At 37.0% G+C, this 17,193-nt stretch overlaps 1 protein-coding gene across 1 annotated transcript; it reads left to right on the top strand.

Annotated features, from left to right (window-relative positions):
• The first annotated feature begins 2,200 nt into the window (after positions 1 to 2,200).
• Positions 2,201 to 16,223, top strand: LOC110460860. The gene is made up of 16 exons (XM_021514054.1): positions 2,201 to 2,309; positions 2,886 to 3,021; positions 3,271 to 3,472; positions 3,690 to 3,855; positions 4,117 to 4,314; positions 4,719 to 4,986; positions 5,288 to 5,361; positions 6,305 to 6,424; positions 6,663 to 6,828; positions 7,335 to 7,492; positions 9,318 to 9,528; positions 9,893 to 10,097; positions 11,865 to 12,147; positions 13,248 to 13,396; positions 15,267 to 15,471; positions 15,619 to 16,223. Exons 2-16 carry the CDS (start codon positions 2,895 to 2,897, stop codon positions 15,868 to 15,870), a joined length of 2,784 nt encoding a protein of 927 aa, XP_021369729.1. The 5' UTR covers positions 2,201 to 2,309; positions 2,886 to 2,894; the 3' UTR covers positions 15,871 to 16,223.
• The last annotated feature ends 970 nt before the right edge of the window (positions 16,224 to 17,193 follow it).

Genomic DNA, 17,193 nt, shown 5'->3' with positions numbered 1-17,193 from the left:
TTCCAACTTTTCAATATTTGTTTGGGTGTGATGGTCCCATCCTGTACAGGCATACTCAAGTGATGGTCGAACTAACGATTTGTATGCCTGTGCTTTGGCTGATGTTGAGCCAATTTTAAGATTTCGTCTTAAAAAGCCTAGCGTAGAATTTGCTTTTGGGCAGATAGTATTTATATGGGAATCCCATTTAAGGTCAGATGATAGTGTTACACCCAGATACTTGGCCTGACTAAGATGTTCCAGTATGTGTCCATGTAAAGTATAATTATGGACTATTGGAGTTTTGTTTTTAGTCACCGACAACACATTGCATTTGTTTGGGTGGAAGATCATTTTCCATGTATTTTCCCAGAGCGCTAGTTTGTCAAGATCGTTTTGAAGTGTTTCTGCATCACTGTTTGACTTGATAACTAGATATGCAATAGTGTCGTCTGCAAATAAACGGATTTTAGCATTTAGACCCACAGGGATATCGTTTATAAAGTAAAGAAATAAACTGGGTCCCAAAACTGACCCCTGGGGTACCCCGGAATGGACATCGACAAAATCAGACTTCTCCCCTTAAACTACTACTGTCTGAGCTCTACCGGTCAGGAAACTCTCGATCCAGTTTGCGACATTTCCAGGTATACCATAATGTTTTAGTTTATGGTTTAGGAGAGAATGGCTGACCTTGTCGAAAGCCTTAGCAAAGTCCATTATGAGGATATCTGTTTGGCGTCCCTCATCAAGATTCTTTGAGATGTCATCCACAAATTCAAGAAGTTGGGTTTCGCATGATCGCGATTTGCGAAAACCATGTTGGAATGGATACAATATGTTAGGCGTAAGCCGAGGTTGGGATGTTGGAATTTAGCCCGAGACTGAGATAACCCGATCTTGCTCTGTTACAGGTAAAAAAAATCTCGCACCTTAAGGTTTAAAAATAAAATCTATTTTGCTAAAAACTACAGGTATCCCGTCTGTGGCTCCAAATGACATCGACCTCTTCACTACTAAAGCTACATTTGAATGCTTCCGCGTAAAAATGTAGTCCGTGCTACTATTTTATCTACAATACCAAAGATCTAACAACATCAAATTACATATCTCAACAAAACAGAACATTTATAATGCAGATTGTCAATTTAACGCGCGAATGAATACATCGATATGTTAAAATTCTTCGATATGTCACGTAAAGGTGCAAGACAGATATGATCAGATAGAAAAATCTAGCATGGAGTATGACGTGAGATATCTCTGTCTGAGGTGCGAGAAACTCGGGTCTGGTTACTAATTTCTTAAAAATAGTGTGCTAACGTCACGCTACCACAATTGGTACAATTTTGACGGTTTTTTAGTCATATTTAAAAATTCAGATCTTGTATCTGGAACGTTTCTTGATTCCTGACAAAGACTACCTATGGTGGTTCATTTTCAAGAAAAGATGTATATCTAGGTAATTTATCTTTGAAAATAGAACGCTAAACTCGGATTGAGATTTCGTCCGTTTTTCGTCCGTAAATAGTACCCATATTGGTACACCATATCACACACTATCGAAACTGTTTTTATTTCTACAAGTTGATGTGCCGATTACAACAAAATATATTGCTTTTATAGATACCATACTGAACTATATTTGTATATATTCACTTTTATATTATCCGAATATAAGGACCAGAAATCAACATTTAAACATGCTTATATTTAACCCCTTGAAAATCCTCCAAAATTTCGTCGACGTACGTCGTTTTTACTTGTTTTCTGATATGTTTACTTTGAAGTCATCGTGTACTCTTAAAATGTTCCTGAAAACAAAACTATTCGGCAGAAATGCTGATAAATATCTATTTTGTTATACTGTCAAAGAAAAATGCTGAAATTTAATTTTAAAGTACTATTCGAACAATTGTCTGACCGTGTACCAATTTGGGTAGTGTACCAATTGTGGTAGCGTGACGTTACGTTGATTTCGTGTTTAAAGGGAAGCAACTCGTATAAGAAATAACAATATTCTTGAAATTTGTCTTCCTAATAGTATTACAACATGAGGCGACATCATAATATGATAATATGATTTTCAAAGATTGATGATATTTTGAAAAAACAAACACGCACACAGACCTTGACTTGTTAGGTACAAGAGATACTATTTACCTAAACGATATAAAATACTAACCGCTCCCAGACGGAAGTTGATATGTTCTCACCGGAAGTTGTCCGTATCCAAGCAACATTTCAACATCTGACACTGCTTGGTGGTCTTCAAGAACGTTTCACTGATTACAAGGAACTGAAAGACTTTTGAGAGCTGCATCTCACAGGTAATGATATTTGCTGGTTAAAGAAGTTTTCATTTTAAATTTCGCAAGCAAATGTTGAGGACAGCTAATGATATGCACTGTTTTAGAGTTTGTTTTGTTGACTGTTTTATTTCCCGTTGCCTAACCGTGGATATCATATATAGGCCTACCTTATGTTGAACATTTGTAAAGACTGGGCTCCTTCTAAGTTCTTGCATAATGTCATTGTCCTTTTAACAGTTCCAGCTAAGTTTCGATTCGCGCGCATCCATATAAAGCAACTGACACTCGCGATCTGAATATCACTATGGCCCGGGTTCAGTGTTGTTGTTATTTACGTTGATTGGACTTTATCATGTGATAGTCATAATGTACTGTACGCCTTGATTTTTCTATATTGTGCCGTTTGTCATATATTTGTACTTCAAAATGACCAGCGTCTAATATCATGTTTTGAGTAGTTGAAATATATATATATATATTTGACATATGTGTCAATCCCATATGCGTACGTTTACCTTGATTGAATAACAGACTAACAGTAGGCCTAATTCGTAATTCCAAGTCATTGCTGATTTAGTCTATTTTCGTTTGAAGGAAGTCAACATGCCAGCTGCAGTTGTAACCGCGACGGACCTGGAAAACAATATCCGCACTCTGTCACAGACAAAGCGAATACGAGTCACAGAATTTTTCCAAGACTTTGACAAGCTCCGTTCAGGATTTATTTCAGGTATGTAAAATGAAAATTTAGGCTATAACATTTTCTTTTTCATATTTACGTGCCTTAATACATTTTTTCTACAATACTTCTTATAAAATGTATCAACATCCAATAAAATTATTGAAACTAGTTTTTGTATTAATATTTAAAAAACAATTGCCGAAAAGGCCATTTGTTAAGATTATTATATGTGCTTTTAAGATAATAACAAAAAATTGAAGGATGATGTATGTTAAATCCCTTTTCCCCTTTCAACAGACCAGCAGTTTTTCCGATGTTTATGGCTAACCCTAGGACTCCAGCTTGATGATGAACAAGCAAATATTTTGCGACAAAAATATGACTTAAAACGAGATCAACGGATGCACTATAAGTCTTTCTGTGAGGAAATAGAGAAAAACTTCAATCCTGGCGATCTAACAATTTCTCCACATTTGCAGAAAAAGGAGGCTCCTGAATTGTAAGTTGTTTTTATGTTACACATACAGATTTTTGTATTAGTACATAGTAACATCCAAGTTTGATGTGATGCACATACACATTATTCATGATAATTTTTTTTAGAAAACTTTGATTAAATTCCTTTAACTGACTCAAAAACTGGTCATGTTTTAATATCAGCTAGCATTTACTTTGCATCATTTATCTTTCAATACTGTCGTTCTATAACACCACAGTTTGGGAACCAAGCGATCTGTGCGGCCATTGAGTCCTCAGACAGAAGATAAAATTCTGAAGCTCCTCTATCGAATGCAACAGTTCTATCAGTACCATGGGATCAATCTGAGGACTTGCTATGAGGACTTTGACCGCCATCACATGGGTGTAGTCACTGAGAGTCAGGTAAATGCTTGCATATGTTAGATGTTCATTTCATACACTAGATGTTTATTCAGCTTTTGCTTTTATATTAGTATTTATGCTGCGTTTTTTTATGCAATGGCTACAAAATTTTGTCAATGCATGTCAAAAACTCACTCATATAATTGATATTTTTGGCATAATGTGAATGTTGCGATTGTTATATAGTGTCACAAATACCAGTGTATTTCAAAACACATTTCACAGGAATGTTAATTGGCAATAACTTTTGTATGTTTTCAGTTTTACCGAAGTTTTCCTGGTCCCCCAGATGTCAATGACAATGAAATGAGTATGTTGGTGATGAAGTATCGGGATCCTGACAAGCCAGGTCTCCTCAACTATCTCAATCTGCACCACGACATTGTGGCTATTGGACAGAAACTGACCGAGTCTGTCAGCAGCGTCCTGGACAGAAATGTGGATCTCGTGCCATTGCTGGTAGGCATTCATATTATCTCTTCCCTGGAGAATTCTTTATAAGCATTGGTTAATATATTAAATTTTAGACTTTGCCAGTGGACTGTCAAACAATATGAATTATCATTTAAACATCATAATCAAATATCATCAGAGTACAGGTAATTTATAATTAAACTATTAATTTTGTCCCCAGTGATCAAGTGAATGTCAGATAATAACACATTTTATTGTATATATATATATATACATAATGTTATTTTGCAATTATTTGATTTACAGGTCATGATTAACAGATTACTAAGTGTGACATGATATATGAAAAACATTTGTGAACAGTGATGGTCATATAACAAGCAATACATATTATATACTCTACATGGTAATGATTATAGGTCTTTGTAATATCACTTTATCTCTTGTAGCCAAATGTGGATCCAGCTCTCAGCATGATCTTTGACAAGATCAGGGTGGCAGTGTTTAAAAACGGGATACGTACACCAGAGTTTTTTAAGGATCATGACAAGCTGAGGAGTGGTATCATCACAGAAAATCAGTTTGTGTGTGGCCTGGCTCTGGCAGTAGGGAAGGAGGCCCAGCTTTCACGTGCCGAGATACAGAAGGTGGTGGAATATTACAGACAGCCAGATGGACGAGTCCAGTACCAGGAGTTCTGTGACATGATGGAAAATGGTAGACACAAAAATCATTTTTAAATTTGACAGGTTAAATTTGGGATCAGATTATATGTTAAGATAACAGCAAGGATTACTTTTTTTCTTGTTTATTTTAGTCAGTTTATAATCTTGGAGTCATTCCATTATTCTTTTTTATTGTATATATTGTATTCAATTTTTTGTTGTTGTATAGAATATTTGCAGAGAAATTTAGAGTAAAAATAGATGTGTAGAGCTTATCTTGGAATATTCATTGTTTCAGTGTCTGCTAATTATTATTTTGTACTTTACAATTAAAACTTCTGTTTTACTTGCAGCATTTAACATTCCACATTTGGACAAGAAACCACTTCAGAATGTTGTGCGACCATTAAAGGGAACATTACATAGAGTGAGTTTGAAATGAATTCTTCAAGTTTGACGGGAGTATTATGGTGTGGTGTCGTCCGTCTGTCCGGCGTAAACTTTTGTTTGTCCGGCAATCTCCTCCTACGTTTTTTGACCGATCTCTTTGAAACTTGGTATACATTATAATCATGATATGAAGTTGTGTCTCCCTTAAAGAATTTTGATTCGACAATTTTTTCAAAAGTTATTGCCCTTTGTTCATTTCAGTATTTGATTTTTTGTCCAGAGATCTCAATCCTCCTACATTTTTTGACGGATTTCTTTGAAACTAAGTAGGCTAAATAATAATGATATGTTGTTGTGTTTTCTTGAAAAGAAATTTGATTCAACAATTTTTCCAAAATTTATTGCCCTTTGTTTATTTCAGTACTTGATTTTTGTCCGACAATCTTCTCCTACATTTTTCAACGGATCTCTTTGAAACTTGGTATACATTATAATCAAGATATGAAGGTGTGTCTCCCTTAAAAGAATTTTGATTTGACGACTTTGCAAAAGTTCTTGCCCTTTGTTCATTTCAGTACTTGATTTTTTGTCCAGACATTTTCTCCTACATTTTTTATAGCATTTTATATATTCGACGGACGTATATTGTTATGCCTTACGGTACTCTTGTTAAAAGATTTAGAAGATCATGTGTTTTCACCTCCTGGTAGATAGTATTGACATCTACCAGGTAAAACCTAGGTTTAAAGATGATGTTCTTTATTTGATCTTTATGTTATTTGCAGCCAAATTGTTCCATGATACTGTCTTAAACACAATGTAGTCAGGGTCTTTGACATTTTTATAATGCCTGTGTTGTAAACAAACCAGAATGTACTCAATACCAGGTACTAATGTACTACCATGTACTATTACAATGTATCTGGTGAATATAAGTTCAAATTGGTGATGGTTAAATAACTTTATGTTGATTTGTGTAGGGACTGAAACCTTTGTCTGACGAACAAGAAGCCAGGATCAGGGTCATCCTTGGGGAAATCTCAGAGCAGGTCAAGAGGCGACGACTCATGATGTATCCATACTTCAAGGATTATGACCGGGTAGGTCAGATATATATATATACCCTATCATGTCAGATAGCACTCTTCTTGCTCTATGTATCTCAAGATTGAGTGAAACTAAGATTTACCTTTCAATAGATAAACATATTATCCTAATTCTAACTCTTAGTGATTTTTGTGTGTCCATACTTTTTTTAGGTACCCATATTACACTCAAATTGTTCCATTGCCATGAACACTGTTATATTAATTTGAACATTGATGGATGTGGTTACAGGGTATTGCCTACACCAGGGTGGTCACTAAGACTCAGTTTGGACGTATCCTCCATTTCCTTAGCCTTAACATAGCAGCTGAGGACCTGAAATTAATCTGTTTAAAGTTTGAGGACCCAGCAAGTGGTGACGTCAACTATCCCGCATTTGTTCAGGCAGTTGACCAAGGTATGATGGCTTGAAGAATCTTTCAGTTTCTTACCCTACATCATTGCACTTCAGTACTATCACATATAACTATCACATTATATGTGATTCTCTTTAACATTTTCTATTCATTTGCTGATAAAAAGTGTTTTCTTAATTGAATATTGGAATTATAGTTATATACACAATTGGACAACATACACTACAGAGTACAAAGGATATATGATTGTCATATACTGGTATGTGTACTGGACCCAAATGGGCAAAATAGAAATGTTTTTATCGTGCAAAATCACAAGTGAAAATGGTGCAGTGACAAACAACATTTTAAATCTTTCAATCTCTAGGTAAAAGACACAACTTTTTACCCACAGATTGAAATTAAGATTTTTTATTTATTTTTTCTAAGTCGGTCTGAACAGTTACTGCACCAAGTTAATAAAGTGCCTCCCAGTGACCATATCCTGCCTCACCACCTCCCATCTTACTTAGTCCCCATTTTCTTTACAATTTTTCTTATTATTAAGAATTTGTTGGGCACACTTTGGATGATGCAAATATGATGGATAAGAATCGTACCAACACACCAGTGCCTTCCAAACCGGTCAGTGCTACAGACAGCAACGTCAGCTATGAGGACCTCATGTCCAGGATCAGACACATCGTCCTCACCAACAGACTCCGGGTAAGTTGTGTCACATTGTCCTTTACAACAAACTCTGGGTTAGTTCTGTCACATTGTCCATTACAACAAACTCTGGGTTAGTTCTGTCACATTGTCCTTAACAACAGACTCTGGGTAAGTCCTATCACATTGTCCTTAACAACAGACTCCGGGTAAGTTGTGCCACATTGTCCTTAACAACAGACTATGGGTAAGTTCTGTCACATTGTCCATTACAACAGACTTCAGGTAAGTTCCATCACATCATCCCTAACAACAGACTCCAGGTAAGTTCTGTCACATCATCCTTGACAACAGACTCTGGGTAAGTCCTGTCACATCATCCTTAACAACAGACTCTGGATAAGTTCTGTCACATTGTCCCTAACAACAGACTCTGGATAAGTTCTGTCACATTGTCCCTAACAACAGACTCTGGATAAGTTCTGTCACATTGTCCCTAACAACAGACTCTGGATAAGTTCTGTCACATTGTCCCTAACAACAGACTCTGGATAAGTTCTGTCACATTGTCCCTAACAACAGACTCTGGATAAGTTCTGTCACATTGTCCCTAACAACAGACTCTGGATAAGTTCTGTCACATTGTCCCTAACAACAGACTCTGGATAAGTTCTGTCACATTGTCCCTAACAACAGACTCTGGATAAGTTCTGTCACATTGTCCCTAACAACAGACTCTGGATAAGTTCTGTCACATTGTCCCTAACAACAGACTCTGGATAAGTTCTGTCACATTGTCCTTAACAACAGACTCTGGGTAAGTCCTGTCACATCATCCTTAACAACAGACTCTGGGTAAGCTCTGTCACATTGTCCTTAACAACAGACTCTGGGTAAGTTCTGTCACATCATCCTTGACAACAGACTCTGGGTAAGTTCTGTCACATCATCCTTGACAACAGACTCTGGGTAAGTTCTGTCACATCATCCTTAACAACAGACTCTGGGTAAGTTCTGTCACATCATCCTTGACAACAGACTCTGGGTAAGCTCTGTCACATTGTCCTTAACAACAGACTCTGGGTAAGTTCTGTCACATTGTCCCAGACTCTGGGTGACCCTGACAGCCAGGCCTTGGCATTATTAGAGAAAGTTTCTTACAATTTTGCTGGCATTTCTCAATGAATCCAATCCAGGTAGCTGTCCTTTCACAACGGGTAAAATATCCTGTGGTACATAATGTGGTTACTTTAAGTATATTAAAATGTTCATGGCCATACTGACAGCTTGTCAGCTGCTTACATAAGTGATTTATAAGTAAATTGCTTCTCTAAGGTAAATAAGGTCTTTATTATGCAGTCAGAGCATTCAAATAATGGAAAAAGTGGGAAAAATTAGCAAAAATTCAACACAACATAAAAATGACCAGCTTTACAGCATTCCTGGTGTGCCGTATCACACATAATGACATATGTTGTTAGTATACAGTTTCAGCACTGAAATTAAAAAGAGTGTTTCAATGAACTATTTAAAGGGCTCTTTTTGATTTTAAATCAATGGCAAGAAAGAACACAAAAATTACAAAATACTGAAAAAATTACCAACCGTTAACTGTTGTGTTTAGGCACTCAACTGAGAGTAAAGCACATATCTTAGCACGTAGTATTTTCAAATAGATAAACTTTTCAGCAATATATTATTTGTAAGCTAGAGCTGCTTGCAGAACACTTGAGTATTTTCCCCTGTGCTTCAAACTCATGAAAATATCATTATTTTTGCATAATCATGAAACATACGGTATACATTGGGAGATCTTCAAAATCTATTCACTGTTTGCAATTATGAAATATGTTGATGTCACAAAATTATTTTTGGTCCACAGGTGATTGAGTACTTCCAGGATTACGACCCCTTAAGGAGTGGCTCCATCAGTAAGAGCCAGTTTAGACGGGGCCTGTCCCTGCTGGGTCTCAGTAAGCTGGGACAGCATGACCTGCTGGATCCCCAATATCAGGTTCTAATTGATTATTACCAGAACCCAGTCAAGGAAGACCAGGCCCTCTGGACCAAATTCACCTATGATATTGAAACAGGTGAGTTATAAACAACATGTCAGGGCAGTTCATCAGTAGCTTAAATATACTTAAAATGGATTATGTTTTCTTTTTGTGAAATTTACGATGTTTTCGAGCCTCATGTCTTTGATTGGGCATTTTGATTCCATAATGATAGTGAATAGAGAAATAATTATGAATTGATGTATGAGAAATAAGCAAAAATTATGGACATGTCTGGTGAAAGGAGCTGGATTAAAATAACTTCTTTGTCATTTAACCTGTCTCAGTGCTGCCAGTATGAAAGCCATCAAACAGTTACTCTCAAAGTGATATATTCCATACAATTTAGCTACAAAACATAAATGGTACAAGTGTAATGTGTAATATGTTGTGATTGCAGTTTTCACACAGCCAGGACTGGAAAAGGAGCCAACCTACCAGGTCCCCCCTGTGGACATGTTCAGGGTCCCCAAACCTGGGAGCATTGACTGGACCAATGCCACAGAGGACCACAAGACCCTGTTTGAGAGCACTATGGAGAGGCTGAGACAGAGAATTAACCAACGTAGGGTATTGGCCAAACCAGTATTCCAGGATTTTGATAGGTAAGGATGATGTTCTCAGATCTGACAGGTAAGGGTCATCTAGTGAGTTCCAGGTGTGACAGATTAGGGTGACCTCAGGTGGTTGGGTCGCACAGTGAATATAGCAGTAATTTGCCTTTCACTAAGATGGCCAGGGTTCAACTCTCTGATCGGATGTGAAACAGTAGCTGGGTCACCAGTGCCTAACCACACATAAATTTTCACCACATACTCTTGTTTCTCCTACATTAAGACCCCTTGTGTGCTTCTATCTGAGCCAACAAGAGTGATTTATAAAAGTTGAAAAAACTTGACTCGTGATTGTTGTAAAATAGATTAAGGGTATATTTAATGCACCAGTTAATAATCACTAAGGGTAGATAAGGGCGCACCTTCACTAAAATAATATTTTATGAGACAATAAATGTATTGAAATTTAGATCAAAGATAAAAAATTAAATTCTGGCATCCTGATAAAGGTAAGCTAATTACGCCAATACCATTGTCTTGTGTGTTATCTATTATTTAAGTGAACAGAGCTTCATTGCATGTTATAAATTAAGGCTAGCATGATGCTAGGTAGCTGATGCTGCAGCGAGTTCTTGGAAGGATTTAGGAGGTACAAAAAGGAGAATTTCAAATTGTGTACACTAGCCATTTAACACTTTTGATATTGCTCCATAGGACCCTGCATCAGAGATGTGGGTTATTATCTTAGAATCCAAAACACTAATCTTTTAGAAATTTGACATGGTGATGAACTTTGATATGTAATGTGAAGCAGGGGTTTAAAAGTTTCTAAGGTCAAGATCAAGGTCGCTGTTACTGAAAATATACCATATGGGGGTATACATGTATGTCCATCAAACACGATTGCTGTAACTTCTGCTTGGTTCTTATGTGTGGTATATACAGTCATGCACCGCTCACAAAGGACTGCATGCAAGTTCTAATGTGGGCTATATACCGTCATGCACCGCTCACATAGGACTGCATGCAGGTACTTATGTGGGGGATATACAGTCATGCACCGCTCACATAGGACTGAATGCAGGTTCTTATGTGGGGTTTATACAGTCATGCACTGCTCCCATAGGACTGCATGCAGGTTCTTATGTGGGGGATATACAGTCATGCACCACTCACATAGGACAGCATGCAGGTACTAATGTGGGTATATACAATCATGCACCGCTCACATAGGACTGCATGCAAGTTCTTATGTGGGATATATACAGTCATGCACCGCTCACATAGGACTACATGCAAGTTCTTATGTGGGGTTTATACAGTCATGCACTGCTCCCATAGGACTGCATGCAGGTTCTTATGTGGGGTATATACAGTCATGCCCCGCTCCCATAGGACTGCATGCAGGTTCTTATGTGGGGGATATACAGTCATGCACCACTCACATAGGACTGCATGCAGGTACTAATGTGGTTATATACAGTCATGCACCGCTCACATAGGACTGCATGCAGGTACTTATGTGGGGGATATACAGTCATGCACCGCTCACATAGGACTGTATGCAGGTTCTTATGTGGGGTATATACAGTCAAGCACCGCTCACATAGGACTGTATGCAGGTTCTTATGTGGGGTTTATACAGTCATGCACTGCTCACATAGGACTGCATGCAGGTTCTTATTTGGGGTATATACAGTCATGCACTGCTTACATAGGACTGTATGCAGGTTCTTATGTGGGTATCAGTATTGTTTGAATGGATGGTGCTTATGAAGAATTGAGTACAATCAGAAGTTTGTCTGACTTACCTTGCAGACACAACAATGGTCACGTGACTGTGGCCCAGTTCCGACAGTGTCTCACCATGTTGGAGCTACATTCCACAGAATCAGAAATGGCAGCCCTGGAAGCAAAGTTTTGTAATGATGTTGGCTTCAACTACTTGGCCTTCCTCAATGAGCTCCAGCCCATCATATCTCCAAAATTCATGTACGAGACTCGTCTTGAGGAACTGCGCCTAACCAACAAGAAAACAAAACTACCAGAAACCAATTCTGCAAAAGATTTGGAGGAAGTTCTCATGAAAGTGAAAACAAAGGTAAAATTTTAACACATGAAACTACATCAACAATGAAACGTTTGATTTTGATACACATTTTTAATCCCCCCATGATATTATGACATGGTGACTGTCTGTCTATCCATCCCTCATCCACACTTTGGTTTCCACAAGATATCATAAATATATGTAACTGAAATATAACTCATTGGTAAAACTTGATAAGCATGTAGAGGTTGACCAAAATATGGATAGCACGGAGTGCTCTGATTGGTAGACGGAATGTTCCAGTATAATCAATTCATGAACTATCACTGGATCCTGATTAAACTTGATCAATAGTGATATTGTACAAAGCTAACTTCAAAATTGAGCAAAATCTGGGAATAATTAATTAGCATACTGAGCTCTGATTGGTCATCAGTTTCTGGAGATTTTTTTTTATCAAACTATGACCAACTTTTGATGAAACTTTGTTGATATTTTTACTTATATTACAATACAAAGGCAAAGTCTAAATTCAAATTTGAGCCAAAATTTCCTGTTATTAAGAAGCAATTTAAAATGAATTGATTATGAACAAAGGGGGGCAATATCTGTACAATTACCGTACCTTTTATAAGGCAATTTTTATACACAATGAAAACTTTTTTTTAAACATATTTAAAGATACATATTCCTTCACCTAGTGAAGTAAGGTACAACATGTTTTTACCTTTCACCACAACCTAGATATGATTCAACTTTACCAAGTAATAATCTACAAATGTCCATATATATACTTCATATTACAATTCAATAGTTTCATACACTTAAATACCAGAACCATCAGAAGGATTCTAAGTATGACACTTTGGTGTGGGATGGGCAACTATTGTTCTGATCATAAGATACTATTGTTCATTTTTGTCCTCATACATACTTTTTTGCGCAAAAACAATTGATTTCCTATAAAATAATATTACATTACATTGGATTCAAAAGAAGGAAAACTAAAACAATCTTTACAATGAAACTGCATCTCCTACCTGAGACACTTGTTCTAGCCATAACAAATGTCATTGGGGATGGGGATGCCATTGTGAAGAACATTCATTTTTATGCTGAAGCTAATTTACATATTGGCTCATGTTTTTAAGGTGAGCAAAGAGCGTATTCGAGTGATAGAGTTCATGAGGGACTATGACAAGCTAAGATCTGGCAGAATGCTGAAAACATCATTCAGGAGAGCTCTGGATCTGTGTCGCTTTGAGCTGAAGGAGAGTGAGGCCTCTATACTAGAAGACAGGTAAGCTGCTGCTGTCATTCACATTACTGGAGGACTAGTAACACACTCTTTACAGCAGTTGTCATTCACTTTACTAGAGGACAAGTAACACACTTTTCAGCAGTTGTCATTCACTTTACTAGAGAACAAATAACACTCATGTCAGCAGTTGTCAGTGACTTTACAAGAGGACAAGTAACACACTTGTCAGCAGTTGTCATCCACTTTACTAGAGGACAAGCAACACTCTTGTCATCAGTTGTCATTCACTTTACAAGAAGACAAGTACCACTCATGTCAGCAGTTGTCATTCACTTTTACTAGAGAACAAGTAACACTCATGTCAGCAGCTGTCATTCACTTTACAAGAAGACAAGTAACACTCATGTCAGCAGTTGTCATTCATTTTACTAGAGAACAAATAACACTCATGTCAGCAGTTGTCAGTGACTTTACAAGAGGACAAGTAACACACTTGTCAGCAGTTGTCATTAACATTACTGGAGGACAAGTAAAACACTCTTTTCAGCAGTTGTCATTCACTTTACTAGAGGACAAGTAACACTCTTGTCAGCAGTTGTCATTCATTTTACAAGAGGACAAGTAACACTCATGTCAGCAGTTGTCATTCACTTTTACTAGAGAACAAGTAACACTCATGTCAGCAGTTGTCATTCACTTTACTAGAGGACAAGCAACACACTTGTCAGCAGTTGTCATTCACTTTACAAGAGGACAAGTAACACTCATGTCAGCAGTTGTCATTCACTTTACTAGAGGACAAGTGACACACTTGTCAGCAGTTGTCATTAACATTACTGGAGGACAAGTAAAACACTCTTTTCAGCAGTTGTCATTCACTTTACTAGAGGACAAGCAACACACTTGTCAGCAGTTGTCATTCACTTTACTAGGGGACAAGTAACACACTTGTCAGCAGTTGACATTCACATTACTGGAGGACAAGTAACACACTCTTGTCAGCAGTTGTCATTCACTTTACTAGAGGTCAAGTAACACTCTTGTCAGCATTTGACATTCACTTTACTAGAGGACAAGTAACACACTTTTCAGCAGTTGTCATTCACTTTACTAGAGAACAAATAACACTCATGTTAGCAGTTGTCAGTGACTTTACTGGAGGACAAGTAACACACTTGTCAGCAGTTGTCATTCACTTCACTAGAGAACAAATAACACTCATGTCAGCAGTTGTCAGTGACTTTACAAGAGGACAAGTAACACACTTGTCAGCAGTTGTCATTCACTTTACAAGAGGACAAGTAACACTCATGTCAGCAGTTGTCATTCACTTTACTAGAGGACAAGCAACACTCTTGTCATCAGTTGTCATTCACTTTACAAGAAGACAAGTAACACTCATGTTAGCAGTTGTCATTCACTTTACTAGAGGACAAGTAACACACTTGTCAGCAGTTGTCATTCACTTTACTAGAGGACAAGCAACACTCTTGTCATCAGTTGTCATTCACTTTACAAGAAGACAAGTAACACTCATGTCAGCAGTTGTCATTCACTTTTACTAAAGAACACACTTTTGTCAGCAGTTGTCATTCATTTTACTAAAGAACAAGTAACACTCTTGTCAGCAGTTGTCATTCATTTTACTAGAGAACAAGTAACACTCATGTCAGCAGTTGTCAGTCACTTTAATGGAGGACATTCAAAGCTGCAGTTAGCAGTTGTCACTCATTTTACTAGAGCTGGGTCGGGATACCTGAAAAACACAAAATGGTGGGATGTTCCCTAGCATATATTACATTGACATTGTAAGTCCAGTGAAACATGATTTACGTGAAGGTTATGTACCAGGTAAATGTTAATTTACATGTAGGTACCAGTTTGATGTTAATTTACATATGTCTTGTAGATACCAGACCTATGGGGATGCTGAATATGTTGACTACCTGAGGTTCTGTGATGAGGTGGAGTCCATTTTCACCTTTAAGGAGCTGGAGAAGGCTCCCCTACAGAACCCTGTTCAGTTCAAACCTCCCCAGGAGTGGGCCCTCAACAAACTGGAGGGAGATGCTGAAATCAAGTGGCAAGCCTGCATGAACAGAATAGCCGAGAAGGTAATTAAGTGAAAGTACTTTTCCATAATGTCTTCAGTTGAAATCAAAGGTAATTTACCTCTAAATTTAACTTAGAAAGAATTCTCACCATCTATAGGTATTTGTTGAAAAAAAAATGATGAATTATTTCATTTATTTGAATTGCAGGTAAGGAAACACCAGATGCAGTTATTCCCATTGTTTGAGGATTATGACAGGGTCCACAATGGGACGGTGTCAAGGTCACAGTTCCGTAGAGTACTCAGCGAGCTGGAGCTAGGCAGCCTTGTCAGTGAGCAGGAATTTGAGTTACTGTGGTTCAAATTTGACGTGAAGATTGGCGGCAAGGATGATGTTGATTATACTGCTTTCTGTGAAATGATTTATGAGTTGGCTAAATTTGAATGGAGGAAGCCATGATGAAACTAACAAACTGTAAGAAGAATTAAAAAATTAAAAACAATTTCAAAAACATTTAAGACTGAAAATGATACTAGGAATACACGTACAATAAAAAAATGAAAGTGGATGATGAAGATAGGATTTGGAGAGGTAAACTTGGTGTACCCTCATTGTTATCTGAGCCTGGGATCTGCAAACAGACAATATGTTGGATAGGATAAAAACTGTTATATGTATTTAATTATTTCTCTGTGAAGTGCTTTCAACTGCTTTCTATTTTACATGTTGTCAAAAATATAACAAATTGAGAATGTCTGTAGTATGTTTTGTGGTTCTCTGGATGAGAGGGATTTAATTCTTAAGCAGCAATACTTGTANGAAACACCAGATGCAGTTATTCCCATTGTTTGAGGATTATGACAGGGTCCACAATGGGACGGTGTCAAGGTCACAGTTCCGTAGAGTACTCAGCGAGCTGGAGCTAGGCAGCCTTGTCAGTGAGCAGGAATTTGAGTTACTGTGGTTCAAATTTGACGTGAAGATTGGCGGCAAGGATGATGTTGATTATACTGCTTTCTGTGAAATGATTTATGAGTTGGCTAAATTTGAATGGAGGAAGCCATGATGAAACTAACAAACTGTAAGAAGAATTAAAAAATTAAAAACAATTTCAAAAACATTTAAGACTGAAAATGATACTAGGAATACACGTACAATAAAAAAATGAAAGTGGATGATGAAGATAGGATTTGGAGAGGTAAACTTGGTGTACCCTCATTGTTATCTGAGCCTGGGATCTGCAAACAGACAATATGTTGGATAGGATAAAAACTGTTATATGTATTTAATTATTTCTCTGTGAAGTGCTTTCAACTGCTTTCTATTTTACATGTTGTCAAAAATATAACAAATTGAGAATGTCTGTAGTATGTTTTGTGGTTCTCTGGATGAGAGGGATTTAATTCTTAAGCAGCAGTACTTGTATTCAGATTTTAGTGGGCACACAGATGTTATAATGGTGGTGTGGAAACCAAGTGTATAAATGCGAGGCAATTTATCAGAATGAGTATCCATGTATTTCCAAACAACATTGCTGTAACATATTGAGAACACAAGTTATTCATAATTGTTTGAAATGATCAATGTTCATGACAAGCTATAAATTGTATGTTGACATCAATTTCTTAACAATTGTCATGGCTTTATTTATGCAAAATATCATTTTACAACCTAGAACAATGTCTTTTCAAGTATTATTTTTTACTGAACTAAGATTTGTCTTATATATTTTTATGTTTACATCTTAATTGTTTTTTAAAAAGATTATTAATTATTTTTCTG

Source organism: Mizuhopecten yessoensis, unplaced genomic scaffold, assembly GCF_002113885.1.
Source record: "Mizuhopecten yessoensis strain PY_sf001 unplaced genomic scaffold, ASM211388v2 scaffold10497, whole genome shotgun sequence".
NCBI lineage: Eukaryota > Metazoa > Mollusca > Bivalvia > Pectinida > Pectinidae > Mizuhopecten > Mizuhopecten yessoensis.
The sequence above is the reverse complement of the archived record's forward strand: the minus strand, read 5'-3'. Positions and strand labels throughout refer to the sequence as shown.